General features: G+C 31.2%; 1 protein-coding gene across 4 annotated transcripts in view; it reads right to left on the bottom strand.

Annotated features, from left to right (window-relative positions):
• The window catches only part of Dach1 (dachshund family transcription factor 1), a 390,816-nt gene that overhangs the window by 208,348 nt on the left and 163,801 nt on the right, over positions 1–18,667 (bottom strand). For all 4 annotated transcript variants that reach the window (XM_078015803.1, XM_078015802.1, XM_078015806.1 and 1 more), the window contains exon 2: positions 16,412–16,527. In XM_078015803.1, coding sequence (XP_077871929.1) covers positions 16,412–16,527 — 116 coding nt within the window. The remainder of the gene's footprint in view (positions 1–16,411; positions 16,528–18,667) is intronic.

The following is an 18,667-nucleotide window of genomic DNA, read 5'->3' as shown; positions in this document are numbered from 1 at the left end:
ACAATACTGCTGATAAGCATGCAGGGTTCTTGCATAGAGATTTAGAAGACAGGGTTGGCAATCAGGTTAACCATCTTAAGCAAGATAAATCAGTGCCCAAACTCTTCCATCTGTAAAATGGAAGCCATAATAATTACCCAAAGATATCTTATCTGGATTAAGTGAGATAATATATAGAAAAGGATTTAGTAACTGAAATATAAGTAATCCAGATAGCAGTAAAGGCAGCAATTACTAACAATCTAATTATCTGAAAACTATGCATTCATTAATTAGCCAGTGATTGTCTTGAATCTTCAAGTATTCGTATTACATTATTTATAATAATGTAAAATCCCTTCTATTTTTTCACAAATATTGTTAAAAATTTACTTTTATATACTTGTTCCCTAAAATGAATTTTTGAATCAAAGCATGCCTATTTTAGGACAATATAAAATATTGGTTTTTATGTGATGACAATGATCATTCCTTTAATTCCCAGTTTTCTCTTCCCCTTTAGAAAACAAATAGTGCTTTTGTATAACTGACTTGGTACTTGCCACTTTGTACCTTCAATGACAGTTTACTGAGTGCAATGTTATTCATCTTTGTAACTCATGATATTTGTTGAATAAATAAGTGACTTATAAGGTGTGTATTTCTCAAATGACTTTTGAAATAGTTATGAGTATATTTTATGATAATAAATACCACAAATATAACAAATATTTGTTTCAGATTATCTGCAGCAATAAGATATTGTATTTAATGGTTATCGATTCTTTACTTATGTGGAGATTAAGGGCATGTATGTTGTGTGTGCGTAAGGGTTTGTACTTTTTCAACTGAGAGAAATATTTATGAAAAGTAGATAGGAGGAATTTTAATCAGAAACAGCAGAGACAATAATTAAATAACATCAATCAGCCGTCTTAACTTTATTTCTCTAAACAGGCCTCAGCCTTGGCTAAACACAGGTTTCACTGACAACCTTGATATTTAAATTTTCTAATAAAACTCAAGAAGAAGAAAAGGAAGAAGAAGAGAAGAAAGCCAAAGAACTAGACTGAGAGGAGAGATAACTCAAGTTTGGGAAGTTCAGCCTGTGTTCATAGGAACAACATTCATAGATCCTTAGTGCAGCATTTATATGCCTTCTGGTTAAGGGGTTTATGGAGAAAGGATTCAAGCATTGACAATTAAACAAAATGCTATTGAAACATGTATATAGCAAAACTCAGGCTCAGAAATGTAAGGGAATCACATGTCACATAAATACCTAGTGGTTGAAGTATATCAAAGACTCTCTTAAAGAGAAACCAGTTTTATAAATTTCCAACTACAAGATTCTAGCTCTTTAGGCTCTTTGACATAATTTGCATGTCCATCTCATCTTATAATATGGCTGTACAGATTACTGAAGTACAATTTGTAAAGTTCGTTAGCACTCAAGTAATTTTTTTTCAAATTTAAAAATGATTTCAGTGAACCACCAACTGACAACATACAAAAGTATGTTGAGGCCTTATCCCCAGACATAAAATCTTAGTTCAGCTGAAAAATACCAAATGCTATTGTAAAATATTCTCCTGTGTGAAGTAGATTGGTGAATACATGTCAAAAAATATCATGATCAAACCTGGCATTTTTGTTGACAGACTTTGTAGTGAGGCCAAAGGTGTAATTAGGCCAGAAAATTACTTTCTCACCACTAGAATTGTTCCCTTCAGGTCTTGAGTTATCAGTCCAGAAAATTTCATTAAACACTAAATTCACTTTAAGACAACTGTCAAAATTAAGCAGAGGTGAGTCAAGTCAAGGTCCTCATATTTAAATCTCTCATTTGGGCTTAGAGATACCATACAAAATAAAAAAGCTACAGGTTAACTTTTGTATCAAGACCAAACTTCCTGTGAATTTCAGAAACAGCATGTGTCTTTAAAAAAAAAACAGAACAATGCAGAATGATAAAATAAACGTAGAATTTTTATTTAATAGCCCTAAATGGTTAGAATAGTTTCTATAACTTGTTTATTGAGATCTTGATGTGAAAATGGCAAAAATTATACTATTACTATAGATAAAATACAAACAGGAATAATAATAATTATAAAATTTTGAATTCATCATATTTGAAATAATTGAGAGATTATTTAAATAAAATAATTGAGAGATGACTGTAGTATATTTATGAATTACTTATTTACCACATTTGAAAAATCAACCAACATGGGATATTCTGGTATGAATTTCATAGGAGAACAAGAATTCAGCATTAACAAAGAAAAAGGAAATATATATTAAATGATAATAGTATTGTGCTTTTTACCTTTCAAAATGTTATAAAATAGCATAAAATTAAATATTTGAAATATAGCTTCAACTGTTTTCCAAATTATATCAAATGGTGTGGTGTTTGATATAGAGAAGTGAATGCTATTACTATAATTCTTAGAGACAAGATGCCTACACTGAATTGCCCTTGCCAACTGTTACATTGTTTTCACCAGGTAATGCATCCATTGAACAAATAAAAATAGCAGAGATTTACTATAAATGAGCAATACAGCAAACGAAGGCAACAAGAGTGAATGATTAATAAAAGTTAATATATTAATTTTCAATCATTTAGAGTAAAATAGTGTGCTTGGGACTTACAGGTAAAATGATTCTAAGCTTAACTATTCATAAAATTCAGAAGTAACTCTAATAACATTAAACATTTGTTAGTCAATTAGCACTATATCATTCTGCAAAGTACAACATAAAATATTAAATATGCTATTGCATAAATACTCAATATAGTGATAAGTTAGAATTAAAGTTCAAACAAAACAGTTTTTTAATATTAAGGAATTAAGCATGGTCATGAATTTTGAAAACTGTAATTTCTAACTTATTTTTCACTTTCCTTTTCTTACTCTATACCAAATAGCTCTCAAATTATGAGGCTGAACATCTCAACAACTCTTAAAAATTTAACTATTTTGAAGTAAGCCTTTCTACCAGTATTAAAAAGAGGAATACAATATTGTCAAGGAAATATCATAAGGTAGGCCAGTAACTAGAATGCCTACAACACAAGAATTTATTTTTTTGTTTAATATGTGAAATTGTATTGCAAAGTTTCATATTAAGATTAAACAAATTAAAGATAATTTGAAATTCTCTATTAAAATTTGACTCTATCCTGAAGAGAAATCTTTATTTTAATTCTCCTCAAAATATAATTGTTACCAAAAAAATTAATGGATTCCTCAGAAATAGGATGGATGGTATAATGAAAACAAGATTTATTTTTGTTCACCCCTAAGCAATGCCCAATTGTGCCTTTGCTTCAACTCAAACAAGTTATTTAAATTTCATGTACCAATATATTCATCTGTACAATAGAATGAATAATATTTCTTTCATAGTTGTCATGTGAAATAAATTATATATTAGCAATTTGCTAAGTTTCTACAATGTGGTGGTTACTCAATAAATGTTTTCACTGTCCCCTTTTTAATGAATTTATTAACAATGTTTTAAATAAAAACTATTCTAGCAACTGACGGTAAAGTAGTGAAAACTATGAACAGATTAATGTCATATATAAAAGTAATTGAAATTAATCAATAAAATGTTCATGGATCTAATAAGATGTTTTGTTTCTAGCTACTATATAGAATATATATAGACAATGTCTCAGTAAATAATCATCAGAAGTGCAAGAATGTCTATAAAAGGGACTTGTATTTTGAAGCAGATTTTAAATATCTTTCATTTGCAAAAGTATGATTTTTTTGTATGGACATAGGTCTACAAAACCACATGATGAAGACTGTAAATTTGAATAAGCTGTTTTAAAAGTATTTTTAAAGTTCCCTTTAAGTGAACTTATTGGGTTTCCAAATATGGTACCTAAGAAATGCTAAATTATTGAGGAGATACAAAATTGGTTCAAAGTGTATTGATCATTAATGAAAAGATGACATAAAATATGCCAAAAGAATGAAGAACCCAGCATGTTAGTAGATGTGCCACTTCAGGAGTAAAATTAAGTGAGATTAAGTAAAAACTGAGGTAGCTGCTGAGGGCAAAGTCTACCTATGGACTTTTATCCTATAGGATAGGAATAAAAAAATATTTACTCATAAAAGACTATACTAAGGTATTTTCACAATATTTTCTAAAGAGAAACTGGAGAAAATTCAGCAGCACACAATTCTTTCTACAGCTGAAATCTCACCTTATATGGTTCTTAATTGACAGATAAATTTAACATGCACAGATACCAGTAGTCTTGATTAATTAAATCCTTAAATTTTAACACATTAATGGATAGGAAACTGAGATACAATGTTCCTTGAATTCACACCAAGAACAACAGTGATCTAGGCAAAATTGGCTGGATGGACAACCTACACATTCAAGAAAAAAAATGAAGATTACTGTTGAGAAGATGGGGTGGAATGCTGATGGGATTCCTGATGCTGACCATTTTCAGGATCAATTTAAAAAAATCAAAGAAGCAACCTTCTCCTCTTATTAAAATAACAATATTGGCATTTGGGGAAAAGTGAATATTTTTTAAATGTCTGCATTCTAATAGTTCTCTCGCATTGATACATACAGTATTTTATTATAGATGATTGATGTGGAGCTCACTATAATTTCAAAAATTCATAGAATATTATTATGTCATGAAATTCATGCCGAGAAAGCAATTGCCATTATAAATCAAAAAGACAACTCATATGGACAGGTCATATGGTAACGGGTTCTCCTTGGAATGGTATCCTTAAATTTAATTTATTCAATAAGTAACTTAAAGGTTAGGTATGATGAGATGAATCTCATGCTCAAGTAACTTCAAAATATCATTATACTGTATTATTAAGAGATTAATTTTTTTGGAATTTAGAGATACTTGCATTTATATTCATTTAAATCAACATGGTTCAATGTAATTCTACTTAAACATTTTCACCCTAATATAATTCCTAGAGGGATTTTATTAAGCAATATAAGATAATAGGGAATACAAAGGGTATTTTACTGCTTTAATAGATGAATGAGGTATCCAAATAGAAGGACAGGTTTTGAAAACCTTTACAATATTACATTTCACATTTAGAAAATAAATGTTTTAATAAGATAAAGAAGAGCTCCAAAAATTGACTTCTAAGGAATAATGCTTTAATAGAGAAATTAAACACTTTATTGACTTTATTATTGAATTTTTTTTATGTTTAAAGAAAATCTTAATAATATAGCATTACATTTCTAAGTCTAATCCACAATAGTAACTTATATTTACATAGCCCTTTAGAATAAATGAAGTGTTAACATTCCCTTTAATCCTTATAACTGAATATTGTGTTTCCTTAAGTCAAATCCTCACATCCCAGGAAGCAAACTGAGATAATTAGAAAATATATATTTAGAAAAATAGTCCCTCCACAATAATCGCATTTCTTAAATGAATACTAACGGGAATACATTTTATCTGAATTGAATGATATTCTACCAATGGATATGATATAAAACACATTTCAATGAATTAAATATGAATCATAAAATTCTCTATATAATGATCAAAAAGTAATAATTGACATGAAAAGAGGATTTTATCAGAAGAAAAATATTTTATTTGCGCCATCGGCAAGATGCAAAACCAATTTAAAAGAGATAAGGAAATGATTACAACCTGATGCCATAAGTATGGGGAAGAAACCATTATTTCTAGAACTGATGTGTTCAAACAGAGAGATAAATAACCTTTATTCTATTTGGAACATGGTGAAAAATCTGTTTTGAAAATTATCCTAATAAGACTCAAAATCATATACTTTGCTCTATAACACTTTGCAAAATGCTTTCGGATACATTAGCTCATTTTGTTCTTCACAAATTCCTATCAAGCAGGCAATAAGGCAGATGTTAAGAATGGTTATAAATGAAGAAGATATTTCAGAAGGTAACTTGAAGCAGGAAAGTAATAAATTAAAATCAGAACATTTGAATCGACCAGTACATAATAGTGAAACTTTGGACAAGACTCTTAGCCTTTTCTCCTCTTCTCTAAAACGATGTTTTTGGGTATCAGTACTCATCTGTGATGACTGAATAAGTGAGGCCAAATAATAATGCTCAAGGTCACTTAGCTAGTACTTGATAAGGAAAAGCACAAAAGCCAAACCTTTCACTTCCATGTTAGGAGATATGTCATAATACCATTCTGTTTGAAAAACAGTGTCCTTTGAAGAGATGAGTCATAACCTACTCATTGTATTCTAAAATTAACAATAAAAATATGATGATCTTCCCTAGGAATTGTATTTATGTAACTTTCATTAAAGTATGAAATAACATAAAGATCTTCAAATAGTTGAGTCTACTGGGTATATTTTTAGCCATATATCAACAAGTGAATATAATAAAAAGCTCTCATGTTGATTATACTGACTACTTCCTTAATGAAGTGCAAAAGTGTTTGTGTAATCTGATTCAATTTATTGAATTAGGTTACAGTTTTATCATTTTGAAAACCAGCTTCATGGTTTACTTTACAATATGTCAATTCATTTCCAACAATTAAATAGCTTAGCAAACAGATGTAATCAATTGAAAGCAGTCTCCATCTTTAGGGCTTAGTTCCATTTATAATGTGCACACTTCTGAAAGCAATATATGACAGATTGAACATGTATTATAATGGTAGTACTGATACTTCATACCAAGGAAGTTTATTTGCCCCATGAATACAAGTTTGTAAAAAGAATAGAGTGTCATTATGTCCTGAAAAGTAAAACATGTGATAACCAAAATTTAGTGCTAACTTCCTCTACTAGGAATATCTATAGAGTACCTATGAATAACTGGCTAAACTAAGACATTTTATGCCAAAGCTATACATTAAAAATTCTAGTAATTTTATTTTTAAATCAAATGAAGTTGGTTTGAACACAGATAGCCAGTTGTAATAATCAATGACACAGAAATCAGCCTGTTCAATTACAATGATTTACCTTAGTTTAGTACCATTGTTTGCAAAACTTTATTATAGGTTATGTCATTTGACATTCCTGACAACTTAAGAATGATTTTGAGATTTAAAAAAAAAAACTTTTATGGTGAAGAAAATAATGAATGAAAAAGTTCAAATGGCTCAATTCTACATTTCAGAAGTGATGTGACTAAAAGATTCCTATCTATGACTTTCAGGGATTAACCCCTCTTTTGGAACTTTATTTTTTTTTAACTGGAGAGTCAAATCAAAATAATTTATAATAAAGTTCAAGTTCTTTCATTTAAATCCTTTTAAGGTTGTATGTCATTCTGTTATTATTTCTGATGATGTTTATTGTTTTAAATAGTGCTGTTTTTCCCACTCCCAGCTCTAAATCCTATCACAGCTATAAGTATTCCTTTATATTATACTTAATGGTGCCATTTGTTCCTATTAACCTTGCTATTATGTATGTACTCTTTCAGGAGTACTTATGAAGAAAGAAGGGAAATGGGGCTGTTGCAGGGAAATTCTTTCAATGGGGAAAAAAAAGGGTTAGCTTACTATAGTTACATTTTCACCCATGAGATGTTTATTCCATTCATGAAAAGCAGGGTAGAAAGAAAGAGGATAAGTCCTTAAAAATATGAAGCATTCATCTCAAAAATAAGTTTTAAAAACTGTCCAAAACAAACATGAATTGATACTCCGCCACCAAAAAAAATACTATCAAAAACAACCCTGATTTGGGGTAAAATTGGGAGTTCATAACCCACTTCAATCTAATGTATGAAATATGATATGTCAAGAGCTTTGTAATGTTGTGAACAACCAATAAAAAAAATTTAAAAAAAAAACCTGAAAACATATAAAATAAACACTTGAAATAGATAGTTTACCTAGAAAGTTCCCTTGTTGAGTATGGAAAAAAAATCCAAATAAAATAGAAGCATCAAATTTATAATTAAAAGGGAACAAAATGGTACTTTCCAACCTGTATCTCTCTTAATATAAAATAATTTTCAAATTTCCCTAAGAATAGTGATTATTGAGAAGGGAAACGATGGCTGATAGAGAGGGAGAGATTTGACTTATTTTTATAGATTTAATTTATTTTTATAGATTATGGGTGAGAAGTTGTTTGCCATAATTTTTATATTTATTTTTATAGAATAGAGTGTATGTGGTATAAAACAGTGTTTTTAAATTAAATATAAAATTATGGCAAACAACTTTTCACCCCAGTTTTCTCTTAAACATTCCTATCAGAAGGACTGATTTAGAGTTTATTGGTAATACATTCTACTCTCAGACCATTCTCTATGAAACAAGATCCTTTTCTGGTTGTTGTTTTGCTTTGTTTTTGGTGTGGAATAGACTCAAGGCCTTGCACATGATGAGCAGGTGCTCTGATTTGAGCTACTACCCCCCAACCTAAGGGTGTATATGAGTCTATGAGTATATGAGTCTATGCTGTCATGTGCATTCAGACTTTCTATAAATCTTCTTCATATTAAGTATCATCATTTCCAAATCCATATCATCTAGACTACTGTCTTAGGACTCACCAATTTGTCAATGTCCTACTAAAAATTGTATTGCCATGACTAGATAAAAAGTCTAGATCCCATCTGAAGTACAGTTTTAAATGGCATTTCTGTATCCATTTATATGGATTTCATATTCCTATGCATTAAACAAGGTTTATATTAGCACTTTCCAAAGCTCTAATACAGTGTCAGTTTATATGATTACAGATCCAAATGAAATGCTTCAAGGTTTTTCATGAAGAATATTTTCAAATCCGTTCTTAAGTTCATCCACAATTTGGGCAATGAATGTATTAGGACACTAATTCAAAGTTTTATTAATATTATGATCTTTTGCCCTTTGGTGATTTCTCTAGAAATTTTTGTTTCTGTCAATCATTTCAATTAGCAATCTACTTCTTTGCAAAAGGCAGACTAAAGTTGTTAAACTTATCCTTAAAAAGTATGGAGAGAGCAAAAAGACCTTCCAATGTGGTTTGGTTTAATCCTTAACAAGAAGCTTAAAGCACAATATTAAGGGAAGTAGTTGAAGCTCTGAAGTTTGTTTCAGAGTAGAGGGGCTATCAAAGATAGAGAATAAACAAATACTGTTGTTCTTGTTTTGTACAACTTTTGTTTTACAATATTCTTAGGAATTTTTAAAAAGCATCTATAGCAATATTTGCCTGAATTAATAATATTTGCATTTCTTACTTCTCTAGGGAGGGAACAGAGATAATAACAGCACCTCTTACTGGTCGAAAAATTACAGGGAGTCATAAAAGAACATGCAAACATTGTGTAACCAAGGGATTAGAACATCATCTAAGAATCTCACACAAAAAAAGTGGATAGTCTACAGAGTTCCAGCCAGTGTAATATCCACTGTCATAATCAGAAGTTGACTCTGAAAATTTGATTTGCTTTTCTAATGTAAATAAACTCCTCTTGTCAAAGAAGCTATCATATTACCAAAAAGGAAGCAAACAATACCTTGCAATTAGTCAATTAAAGACATTAGCAACTTCATTACTGCAAATCTACTGAGAGAAAAGTGTAAGCAAATTATAATTTTTAGTGCAGTTCAGTGCAGGCATATGAGATTACAGAACTCAACAGAAATTTGGAAGAGAGAAATGAATTAGGAAAGAAAAGACTGTAATTTTCTTCTAAATTAAGTAGATGAGAGGCCTGTCCAGAAGTCTAGTAATATGTGGTTATTTAATTAAATTTTAAAATAACAGATCTTTGTTCTAAGAGCTTAGGAAAAAGGATTTTTATGAATTTCTATGCTAGTAACAGAGACAGGGCATATTGTGATTTGGCTGTAGGACTTGATTACAGTCTATACTACATATAAAAATAGAAGTAAATATATTTGTTACATACTTAATATTTGGTTAAATTTTTTCTATATATTCATATATATAGAAAATTAGTTTTAAACAAAGATAGTATGGCTAAAATTAGAATTCTAATCCTTAAAGATTATTTAATATAATATGAATATAGCAATATAAATACTATATTGAATAAACATATATATATTTAGAAATTACAAAGACTAATATTATGCCATGTTATTTCTGTAAATACTGCTTCTCAAGAACATCAGTCTAGAGTTATAAATTTTACCAACTGTTAATGATAGTACATAAAGTAGCCACTACAACCTATGAACAAACAAATAATGCCTTTCATATACTAACTTCCATCAGGCCCTAGAATCTAAACTTTTAATCTGAAGCCTTAATAGGACTTGAGAAGCTACATTAACACACCACTGTTGAAATTTGTAACTATGAGGCATAATTCCTCTCAGAAATCTTTCACTAAATATTTATTATCCATAATCATTGGACAAATATTTATTTTGGGTATCCACTCCTTGTCAGGCAATATTTTTAGCACTGGGATTCCACAGTGAACAAAATTGACCAAAACCTCACAGAGGTTACATTTGTGTACATATCCCCAGTGACCACATTTGGGCCTCTCCCAATATCTGATGCAGGGACTTGCTGGGTGTGGAAGGCTGATAATTGCCCTTGAATTGTGTTCCACATCTTAATCCAGGGAACCTAGGAATGCCACTTGAGGTGAAGAAAGTGAGGGGGGTGTTTGTTTTTGTTTTTATTTTTTCAAACGTGATTATGTTGAGAATCTTGAGATGAAGGGATTATCCTGTATTGGGCAACATACCCTAAATAGAATCACAAGTATCCTTACAAGAGAGGGGCAGAGAAATTTTAGATAAATGCATACCAAGAAGATAGCATGACTACAGAGACCGAAATTGGAGCAAGGTTTCCACACACTGAGCAATGCCAGTAGTCACCCAAAACTTAAACAGCCAAAGAATGGATTCTCCCCTGGAGCCTCCAGACAGGGTGTGGTGGCCTATGGTTACCATGATTTCTGCCTGATGGTACTGATTTAGGACTTCTGGCCTCCAAAACTATGAGATAATAATTTCTGTTGATCTGCTACCAACCTTGTGGTAATTTGTTAAAGTGGCCATAAGAATATAACAGAGTGTCAAAACAAGTTTTAAAACTTAATAAGGTGCACAATCAAGTCTGTTATTTAGGCTGGCTTTCCATAAAGGAAAAAAAGAAGATTTATTTATTTTTCTCTTCAAAAAATACTGAAAGGTAACATGCATTATATAAGGGATCAGTTAAATGTGCTATCCTCAAAACATCTGCTGATAAAACCTCACAAATATTCCCCATATATAAATGTAGAAAACATTTATAACATGCTATATTAACATAATGGTTTAAATAGTTTACATCGTACTTACTCTCTGAATAAGGCATTCAGTAGATTATGTTTAATTTATTAGTGGAGATGATCAATCCATTTGTGGCCATTTTACTTGTATATCTTTCTGTTTTCCTTACTTGTAAGTCCCCCCATGGAATACAATACATTTATTATAATAAATTTATCAACATACAAGGCACAGTTCCAAACTATGAATTATCTCCTGAGAAAATACTGTGATTAAGGCATTGAAAATATTACAAATGCTGATATTACAAAAGGTAGCTTAGATGTTGTTGTTGGTAACTAATATTTAGGGGATAAATAAAGAACATAATATTTGAAAATACATTTTGTATCAACAATCCATATGCAAATACATTTCTTTCAATTTTGTTTTAAATAAGAATGTTTGGGGGCTGGAAACACAGCTCAGTTGGTTGAGTGCTTGCCTTGTATACACAAGGCCCTGGAGTCAATCCCTGGCAACACACACACACACACACACACACACACACACACAGAGAGAGAGAAACTGTTTCAATGGGATTAACTCTGGATTAATATTTTCCTGGTCGTGTATTTTTCAAAAATGATAAATTTGCAAGGAATAAATTTTGCCTTAGAGGTATAATGTATCTATGCACACAGTGGCTTTCTTTCCTCTGAATGCATATTGGTTATATATCTACAAAGTAACTGTGAGAGAAAAGAAATGCCCAAGAAGCAAAACTATAAATCGTTCATTTGATAAGAGTATTTGAAATAAATAGGTATTGGATAACTTTTCTTTTAATGTCAAATGCAAGTACTTGACTCAGTAGGTAACTTCTTAATACTAATAGGAAATTTGTATTTTAAACCCAGTTTGTATTCTGACCTAAAGATAAAAATCAGGAAGTTGGCCAAAACTCCATCCAAATTGCACTGCTGGCACAAGAAGGGAGCATTCTGAATTCCTAAATACCCTTTCCTTAATTGTAAATAGTCATGATTCTATAAAAATCAAGAATGTTATTGGAGTTCTGTTGTAAAAAGGAATTTATTGCAGCAGGGCTCAGTGGCACAATTCTGTAATCTCAGCAGCTCGCGAGAGGATCTCAAGTTCAAAGCCAGCTTCAGCAAAAGTGGGGCGCTAAGCAACTCAGTGAGACCCTGTCTCTAAATAAAATACAAAATAGGGCTAGGGGTGTGGTTTAGCAGTAGAGTGCCCCTAAGTTCAATTCTAGGGGCCAAAAATAAAGTAATTTATTTAAAACTAGTGTTTATTATAAAAAAATGATTTAAGACAAATGCTCAGTCAAAATAAATGTGGCGACCACTGCAGGAGGTAGTGCTACAAAGAGGCTTCACGATTTTTCTTTTTTGTTTTTTTTTCATTAACTTCAACTTTCGGTTGCTGTGGCATATAGTGACAATCATAACTTTTGGAAATTACCATTTGCCCACAACCACTTCTAAGGTTACATAGAGGTCTACTTAAGCAAACAAAATAAGAAAAACTCCATAAGTAATCTCACAGTTCTTTGTTTTGTTCTGTTTGCTTTTTGCCTTCTTTATTATAAATATCTAAATATATAATTTTAAGAAAGGAAAATGACTTTTAAAACAAATATATAATGATAGTCTTTTTTGCCTGAGAAAACAAACACTTCCAGGAGTTATGACAAATTCCAATGTTCAACTTTTGAAAATTTAAAAAAAAATGGGCATGACTAGGAATAAATAAATGGATATTTATGAACTTGTTGAAATTCACTGGACTGAATTAAACAACTTAAAAGGTAAATTTACACCATTTTATTCTTTTAAATTGCTACCACCATGAGAAATACAAACATACAAGTCAATGTTGATAAAGTAGGCTACAATTTAAATTTTGGGATTTGAAATCTGGGGGGATTTTTGTTTGTATCTTTCCTTTTAATCTTGATATTTACATTATATCTCTTCAATTGTTTTGCCAGTTTTAGAAATGCAAAGTACATGTCTTTTATTTATTTATGGTGGTAGACATTGAACAGAGGGCCTCATACATGCTAGGCAAGAGCTATACCACTAAGCTGGAACCTCAACCCCCAAATCCACATCTTCTAAAGATAAGAAATAACTGTAATTCCTTGTAAAAAAAAAATGTCCTCTCCCTACCCACCCACCCCTCCAAAGGCCTTATGCCTGCTAAGCAAATGCTCTGCTGAACTAAATCCCCAAATTAGAAGCAATTTTTTAAAATTCAAACTCAGTGTAAAAAACTTGTATATACATTATCAAACAGGTTGCTCAATGTCAAGAATAGAGAAATATAGAATTATCACTTTTTTAATAACACACTTGCCTTTCTCAGGGAAATAAAGAAAATACATCATTTTTAAAAGAGAAGTAGCAAATACAAAGTCCTGGAATATGAAAGCTTATATATTCATATTGAATACCACTCCCCCAATACTAAAAGTACTTCTTTGGAGAAAGGTGTGAGGCATGGATGGATGATAAGGCTCACATGCAGCGATCATAACCTATACAAAAATACATAATGCCTTCTATGTTCTTATCTCCATTAGGCTCTAGAATCTAAATTCAAACTACATTCCAAGGCCATTAGATATCCAGTTAATAAAATAGTGAATACGTTTCCCAGTATATGAAGTCATTATTCCATATTTTCCAAAATTGAAACTGCTCCATCTAGAAAGATTTCATGTAAAAAGAGAAATTATACGGAATATATTATGATAAGACCATTTGAGTACAACACTCACACTATGGCAACCTCACTCCTTTGGACCACTTTCTAAAAGAGGAAAGTGAGTGAGTCAGGGAGGAGTGAGCTCACAAACCCAAAGCCATTCACTGGGCTCTAGAGAGCATTGAACTCTCCAAGATCCCCTTTTCAACTCAGGGGTCTCTCCTCAGGAGCCTCCATTTCCTCATTTCTTCTCTAGAATACGACTGCTTACGGTCTTTTTCAATATAATGCTTGATAATCTTGACAGAAATCCTGTTTTGGTGGTTCACAGCACATTAGAAAGAACAAAGATACAAAAACCTATCACAGAAGAACAGCAGAGCAACTGAAATTTTTTTAAAAAAATAATGCTGCTTCTAAAATAAAGAATCAATGATGAGTCAAGCTGAAACTATCTTCAGCATCTTTGTTCAGCCAAAAAAGTGTGTAACGTATTTTAGGAAAAATTTTTTCAAAATTAATTTAATATTTTGTTTTGGGGGGCATATGAACTTCTTTTATTTAGACACTTTACTTCCTTCAGAGATACTGGATGGTGTTAATTGTGTGAGGTATTGGTACATTTAGATTTTGATGGCATCCTTTTTTTCACTATTGCTTTAGTAATAAAGTTTTCATTGTCTTCACCATGAAAGATTAAATACTGGAAGACATTTTGGAATGACATCTTTCCTATTCAAATGAATGTAGTGTAGAATATATTTTTTCCCTTCAGAGAACTGTGATTAAGTAACTTTTGAGAATCAATGTAGTTTACCAAATCCAGAAAAATGATCATAAAACAGCCATGAAAAAATCCCAAACAACAAAAAATAGTTCATTTAAAATTAATTATGTCCAAAACTCAGATCTTTCTTCTTTTACACTTGAGTTTTTCAACTACAAAATATATGAAAATTTAACTAGTACAAAAGACTTTCCTATGTAGAACCAAAAATCTAAATTCTTAAAGGAGGAAATTTTATCATTTAATTAACTATAAGCAGTCAAAGCTAAATAATCTGCTTCCAGTTCCTTTTCCAAATCCCAAATTAGAAATGAGAAATTTCAAATCCCAATTAGAAATCAGAATTTCATGCAGTAGAATTCAGTTACTTGAGAAACATGCTTAACTAAATGAAAATGGTGACACCTGCCTTGTAATTGGGAAGCTTTCAACTACTGACTTCATTATTTTATATCTCCATTTTCATCCACAAAATTAGCACAAAAAGTCAAATTTTTATGGAAATTTCAATTATTTTCTATTAAAAATCCTTTAGTGCATTGATGAAAATGTATGAAATATATACATTGAAACTCAGCTAATGTCTGATAAATATCCATAAAGGTCAATGAAATCTTCACATATTGTAACAAAAGTAAAGGTATATTAGAGATAGTCATTGACTTCAAGGAACTTTGGCCCAAATATGGAATTTGAAATCAGATAACCCAAGATTATATTAAGCCACAGAAAAAAGACAAATGTTACAATGAAAAAGAAAATATTGATAGAAGAACTCAGAGACGAAAGGAAATCTTTCTTTTCCTCTTGCCAGATTTATATTATATAGATTGTGTTACATGACATTTATATGTCTCTCTCCATATGAAACTCCCATGACTCTGAGAATTAATATAAATATTATGTCATATAATAATATCATCATTCTTTTAATTTGCTTAGGATATGGCTGATTTCCTGATGAAAAACTGCCAATGGACAAATATATAAGTAAACAAAAGAATTAATGAACGCATTCATTTGTTGACAATCATTTGTTGAAAATCAAATGATTAATTTTTGCTACACTACCTTATTCAAGTTCTTTATAGCATAGATTCTATGTGGTCAACTATTTTTTACTTATATATTTTCAAAATTCTAAAAATAAACTTCCTTTAAATGAATCTAAGAGAAATTTATTTGAGAAAAATAGTAGATATTGCTATTAGACCTAGTCATTGTCTGCTGTTAAAATGTATGCCTCTCATTTCTGGGTTCTTACAAAATGAGAATTAAGTATAGAATCGAATCGAGAGACCTGGGTGTGAGTAACCATGGAAAGCTATCAGTTCATTGACCTTGAGAAAGTCACTGATGCTCTCTGAGCTTCTCTTCCTTAACAAGAAAATAGGAACAATTATTTGGTTTTTGATATTTCTAGGAGGATTAATGAAAGCAACTTCTAACCCTGTGCTCAATTAAGTTTCTTTCATTTTATTTTAAAGAAAGAAATGGAGTTGATTATAAAGCAGTTTTGAATAAACTGCTAGCAGTAACGTTTTTGTAGTGTGCACAAAAATATAATCAATGCATGAATGTACCCGTGTAAAAACAAGTATGTATACAATCTATGGAATTGGCTAATTTTTAATATTTTTGGCATTAATAAGTAGTAATCTTACCTGTTGGTGGAATTATTCCAGGAGACATGAGGCCAGGGACAGAATGTGGCATGATATGAGAGTTCTCTGGGGAGGTGACACTTTGAGTCCTCTTAGGAGGCCTTCCAGGTCTAGAACTGAAACAAACAAACAAAAAATTTTACAATTAAGCTGTTGTCTTACACATCATTTCAAAGTTGTTTCAAGTGGTAACATGGACTGTAAATAAATTTGTTTCAAGGACGGTTGCTTTTGCAGTTAGATGTAATAGACTTCCATCACTAATTAGATTACATGCTGAATTCATTTTCCTCATTGAAGATCAGCCACTCCTGATGCATAATTCATAGCCTGCACCTCGTTACCTGCTTCTTCATATTAATATCTATACACAGTTTGAATTGCCTCGTTTGCATATGCTAAAGTTCTGCATGCAGCCTTCAGCACGAAAATTATGCACTAACTTGTAATAATTATTACAGTCAGCCTGCTATTGATTTATGAGACTTTTAAAAACCAAATATGTGTAGTACTTGTAATGAATGATATTTTAAGGTTCTTCAGGAAATTAAAAGGCAATGGCTGCCTAAGGAAATGTTCTGCTTGTTTGATTTAATACTACAGTTAGCTGGGAGGTGGAATGAAAGAGTGATTCAGACCTATAGCACATTTTTCGATGATATGTTTTATTACTTCGCACTGCTAGCCTGATATCTAGATGATAAATGACAATACATATCTAATGTGTGAAAAGGTCTTGCAATTTCTTTATTTTTTGTCATTTAAAAGATAAGTCAAGTTATCATTTAACCCTTATTTTATTTAAGTGAACAACCCCACTAAGTTACCTTATTTTTAATATACTAAAATATATTGGAAAGGCTTGGAGTTATTTGTAGGCCCTCATTGAGAAATTGACAATGGAGCATTTTACTTCTGTTTTTAGATAAATAAAAATGTTGTACTTATGTTTTAGCAGTAGTTGTCTTTTACATGCCCATTTTACAAGATTCATTTTAAAATTATCAAATCAGAGGTTGAAAAGGAGACAAATCTTAGCTGATCTTATATATAAATAACATCAAGGATATAAATTAGCAAATTTTGAACAAACATTCTTATCACTATATTTCTACCTTTTTGCTTCTGTATTACGAATGCATTTTTATATAATGTTCTTCCATAATTTATTTGTCCAGTATACACCTAGATATATCGAAAACGTCAGATATATCTTTTATAAGTAAGTATTTCTGTGTTTGCCTCAGCTGAGTCCCCTTGACTCATCAGAAGTTTCAAAGATCCTTTCTCTTATTTTATTATGTAGTATATGTGGTCATTAAACAAACAATCACTAAATAAATACCTGTTGCTTTTAAAGCAGTTACACTGTGGAGGATAATCTGAGGGAATGAGTTGTTAGTCTTCAGGAACTTATGCTCTTGCCAAGTGCATAAATAACTATGATGCAAATTGTAATAGGCTAAGTCTCATAAGAAAGTTTCGACCCACCTCTTCATTGGAACATAGGTTGATATCTATGTTCAGGGAAGAAAGATGGCAGTGGAAGCATTAGAAGAAAATTCCTAAGTATGACTTAGATGTGGAGAAGAAAAGAATGGGCGAAAAGGATACTACACTGAAAAGAATAAAAATAATAGAAATGTAGGATTGGATAAGGTTGTTTCAAATGAACTGAAACATGTCAGGTAGCAAAATGACTGAGACTGTTAAACTTATTGCAGGGGTCAGATCCTGGAGGGATTTGGGAAAACAGCAGGGAGATTGTTTGCAAGCTTGTCTGTTTTGTTAAGCAATAGGGATACTTTCCGGCTTTTTGTTCTGAAGTATCTCCCTCGCTAAGTCTTCTTATTCTTCATTATTACTCCTCATCCTTGGTTGGCTTTTAACTCTTGGTATTTGCCTAGGATCAATCAACATCCCTCTAATAGTCTCCATTCTCTCTGAATGATCTCTTCTATTGTCATCGCTTAGATGCTAAAGACTAATGGCTAAATATACATCTACAGCCCAGATCTTCCTCCTGGGATTCAGACAGATTGATGCCTATCTAGTAAACATCCCTGCTTAGATGTTCTATAATAATCTAAGACTCAGCTTGTCCAAATCTGAACTCAGCATGTGCCCCATTAAAATCTATTCCACTTTCCCTGGTTCAGCAAAATGGTACCTAATTGACTAAACCAAAAATCCAGGACTCAGCTCTGTCTTTTCCTTCTCTTACTCACTCAAATATCATCTCTATGAAGACATTGT

Source organism: Ictidomys tridecemlineatus, chromosome 6 (genome assembly GCF_052094955.1).
Source record: "Ictidomys tridecemlineatus isolate mIctTri1 chromosome 6, mIctTri1.hap1, whole genome shotgun sequence".
Taxonomy (NCBI): domain Eukaryota; kingdom Metazoa; phylum Chordata; class Mammalia; order Rodentia; family Sciuridae; genus Ictidomys; species Ictidomys tridecemlineatus.
Note: the sequence above shows the minus strand (reverse complement) of the source record. Positions and strands in the feature narration are given on the sequence as shown.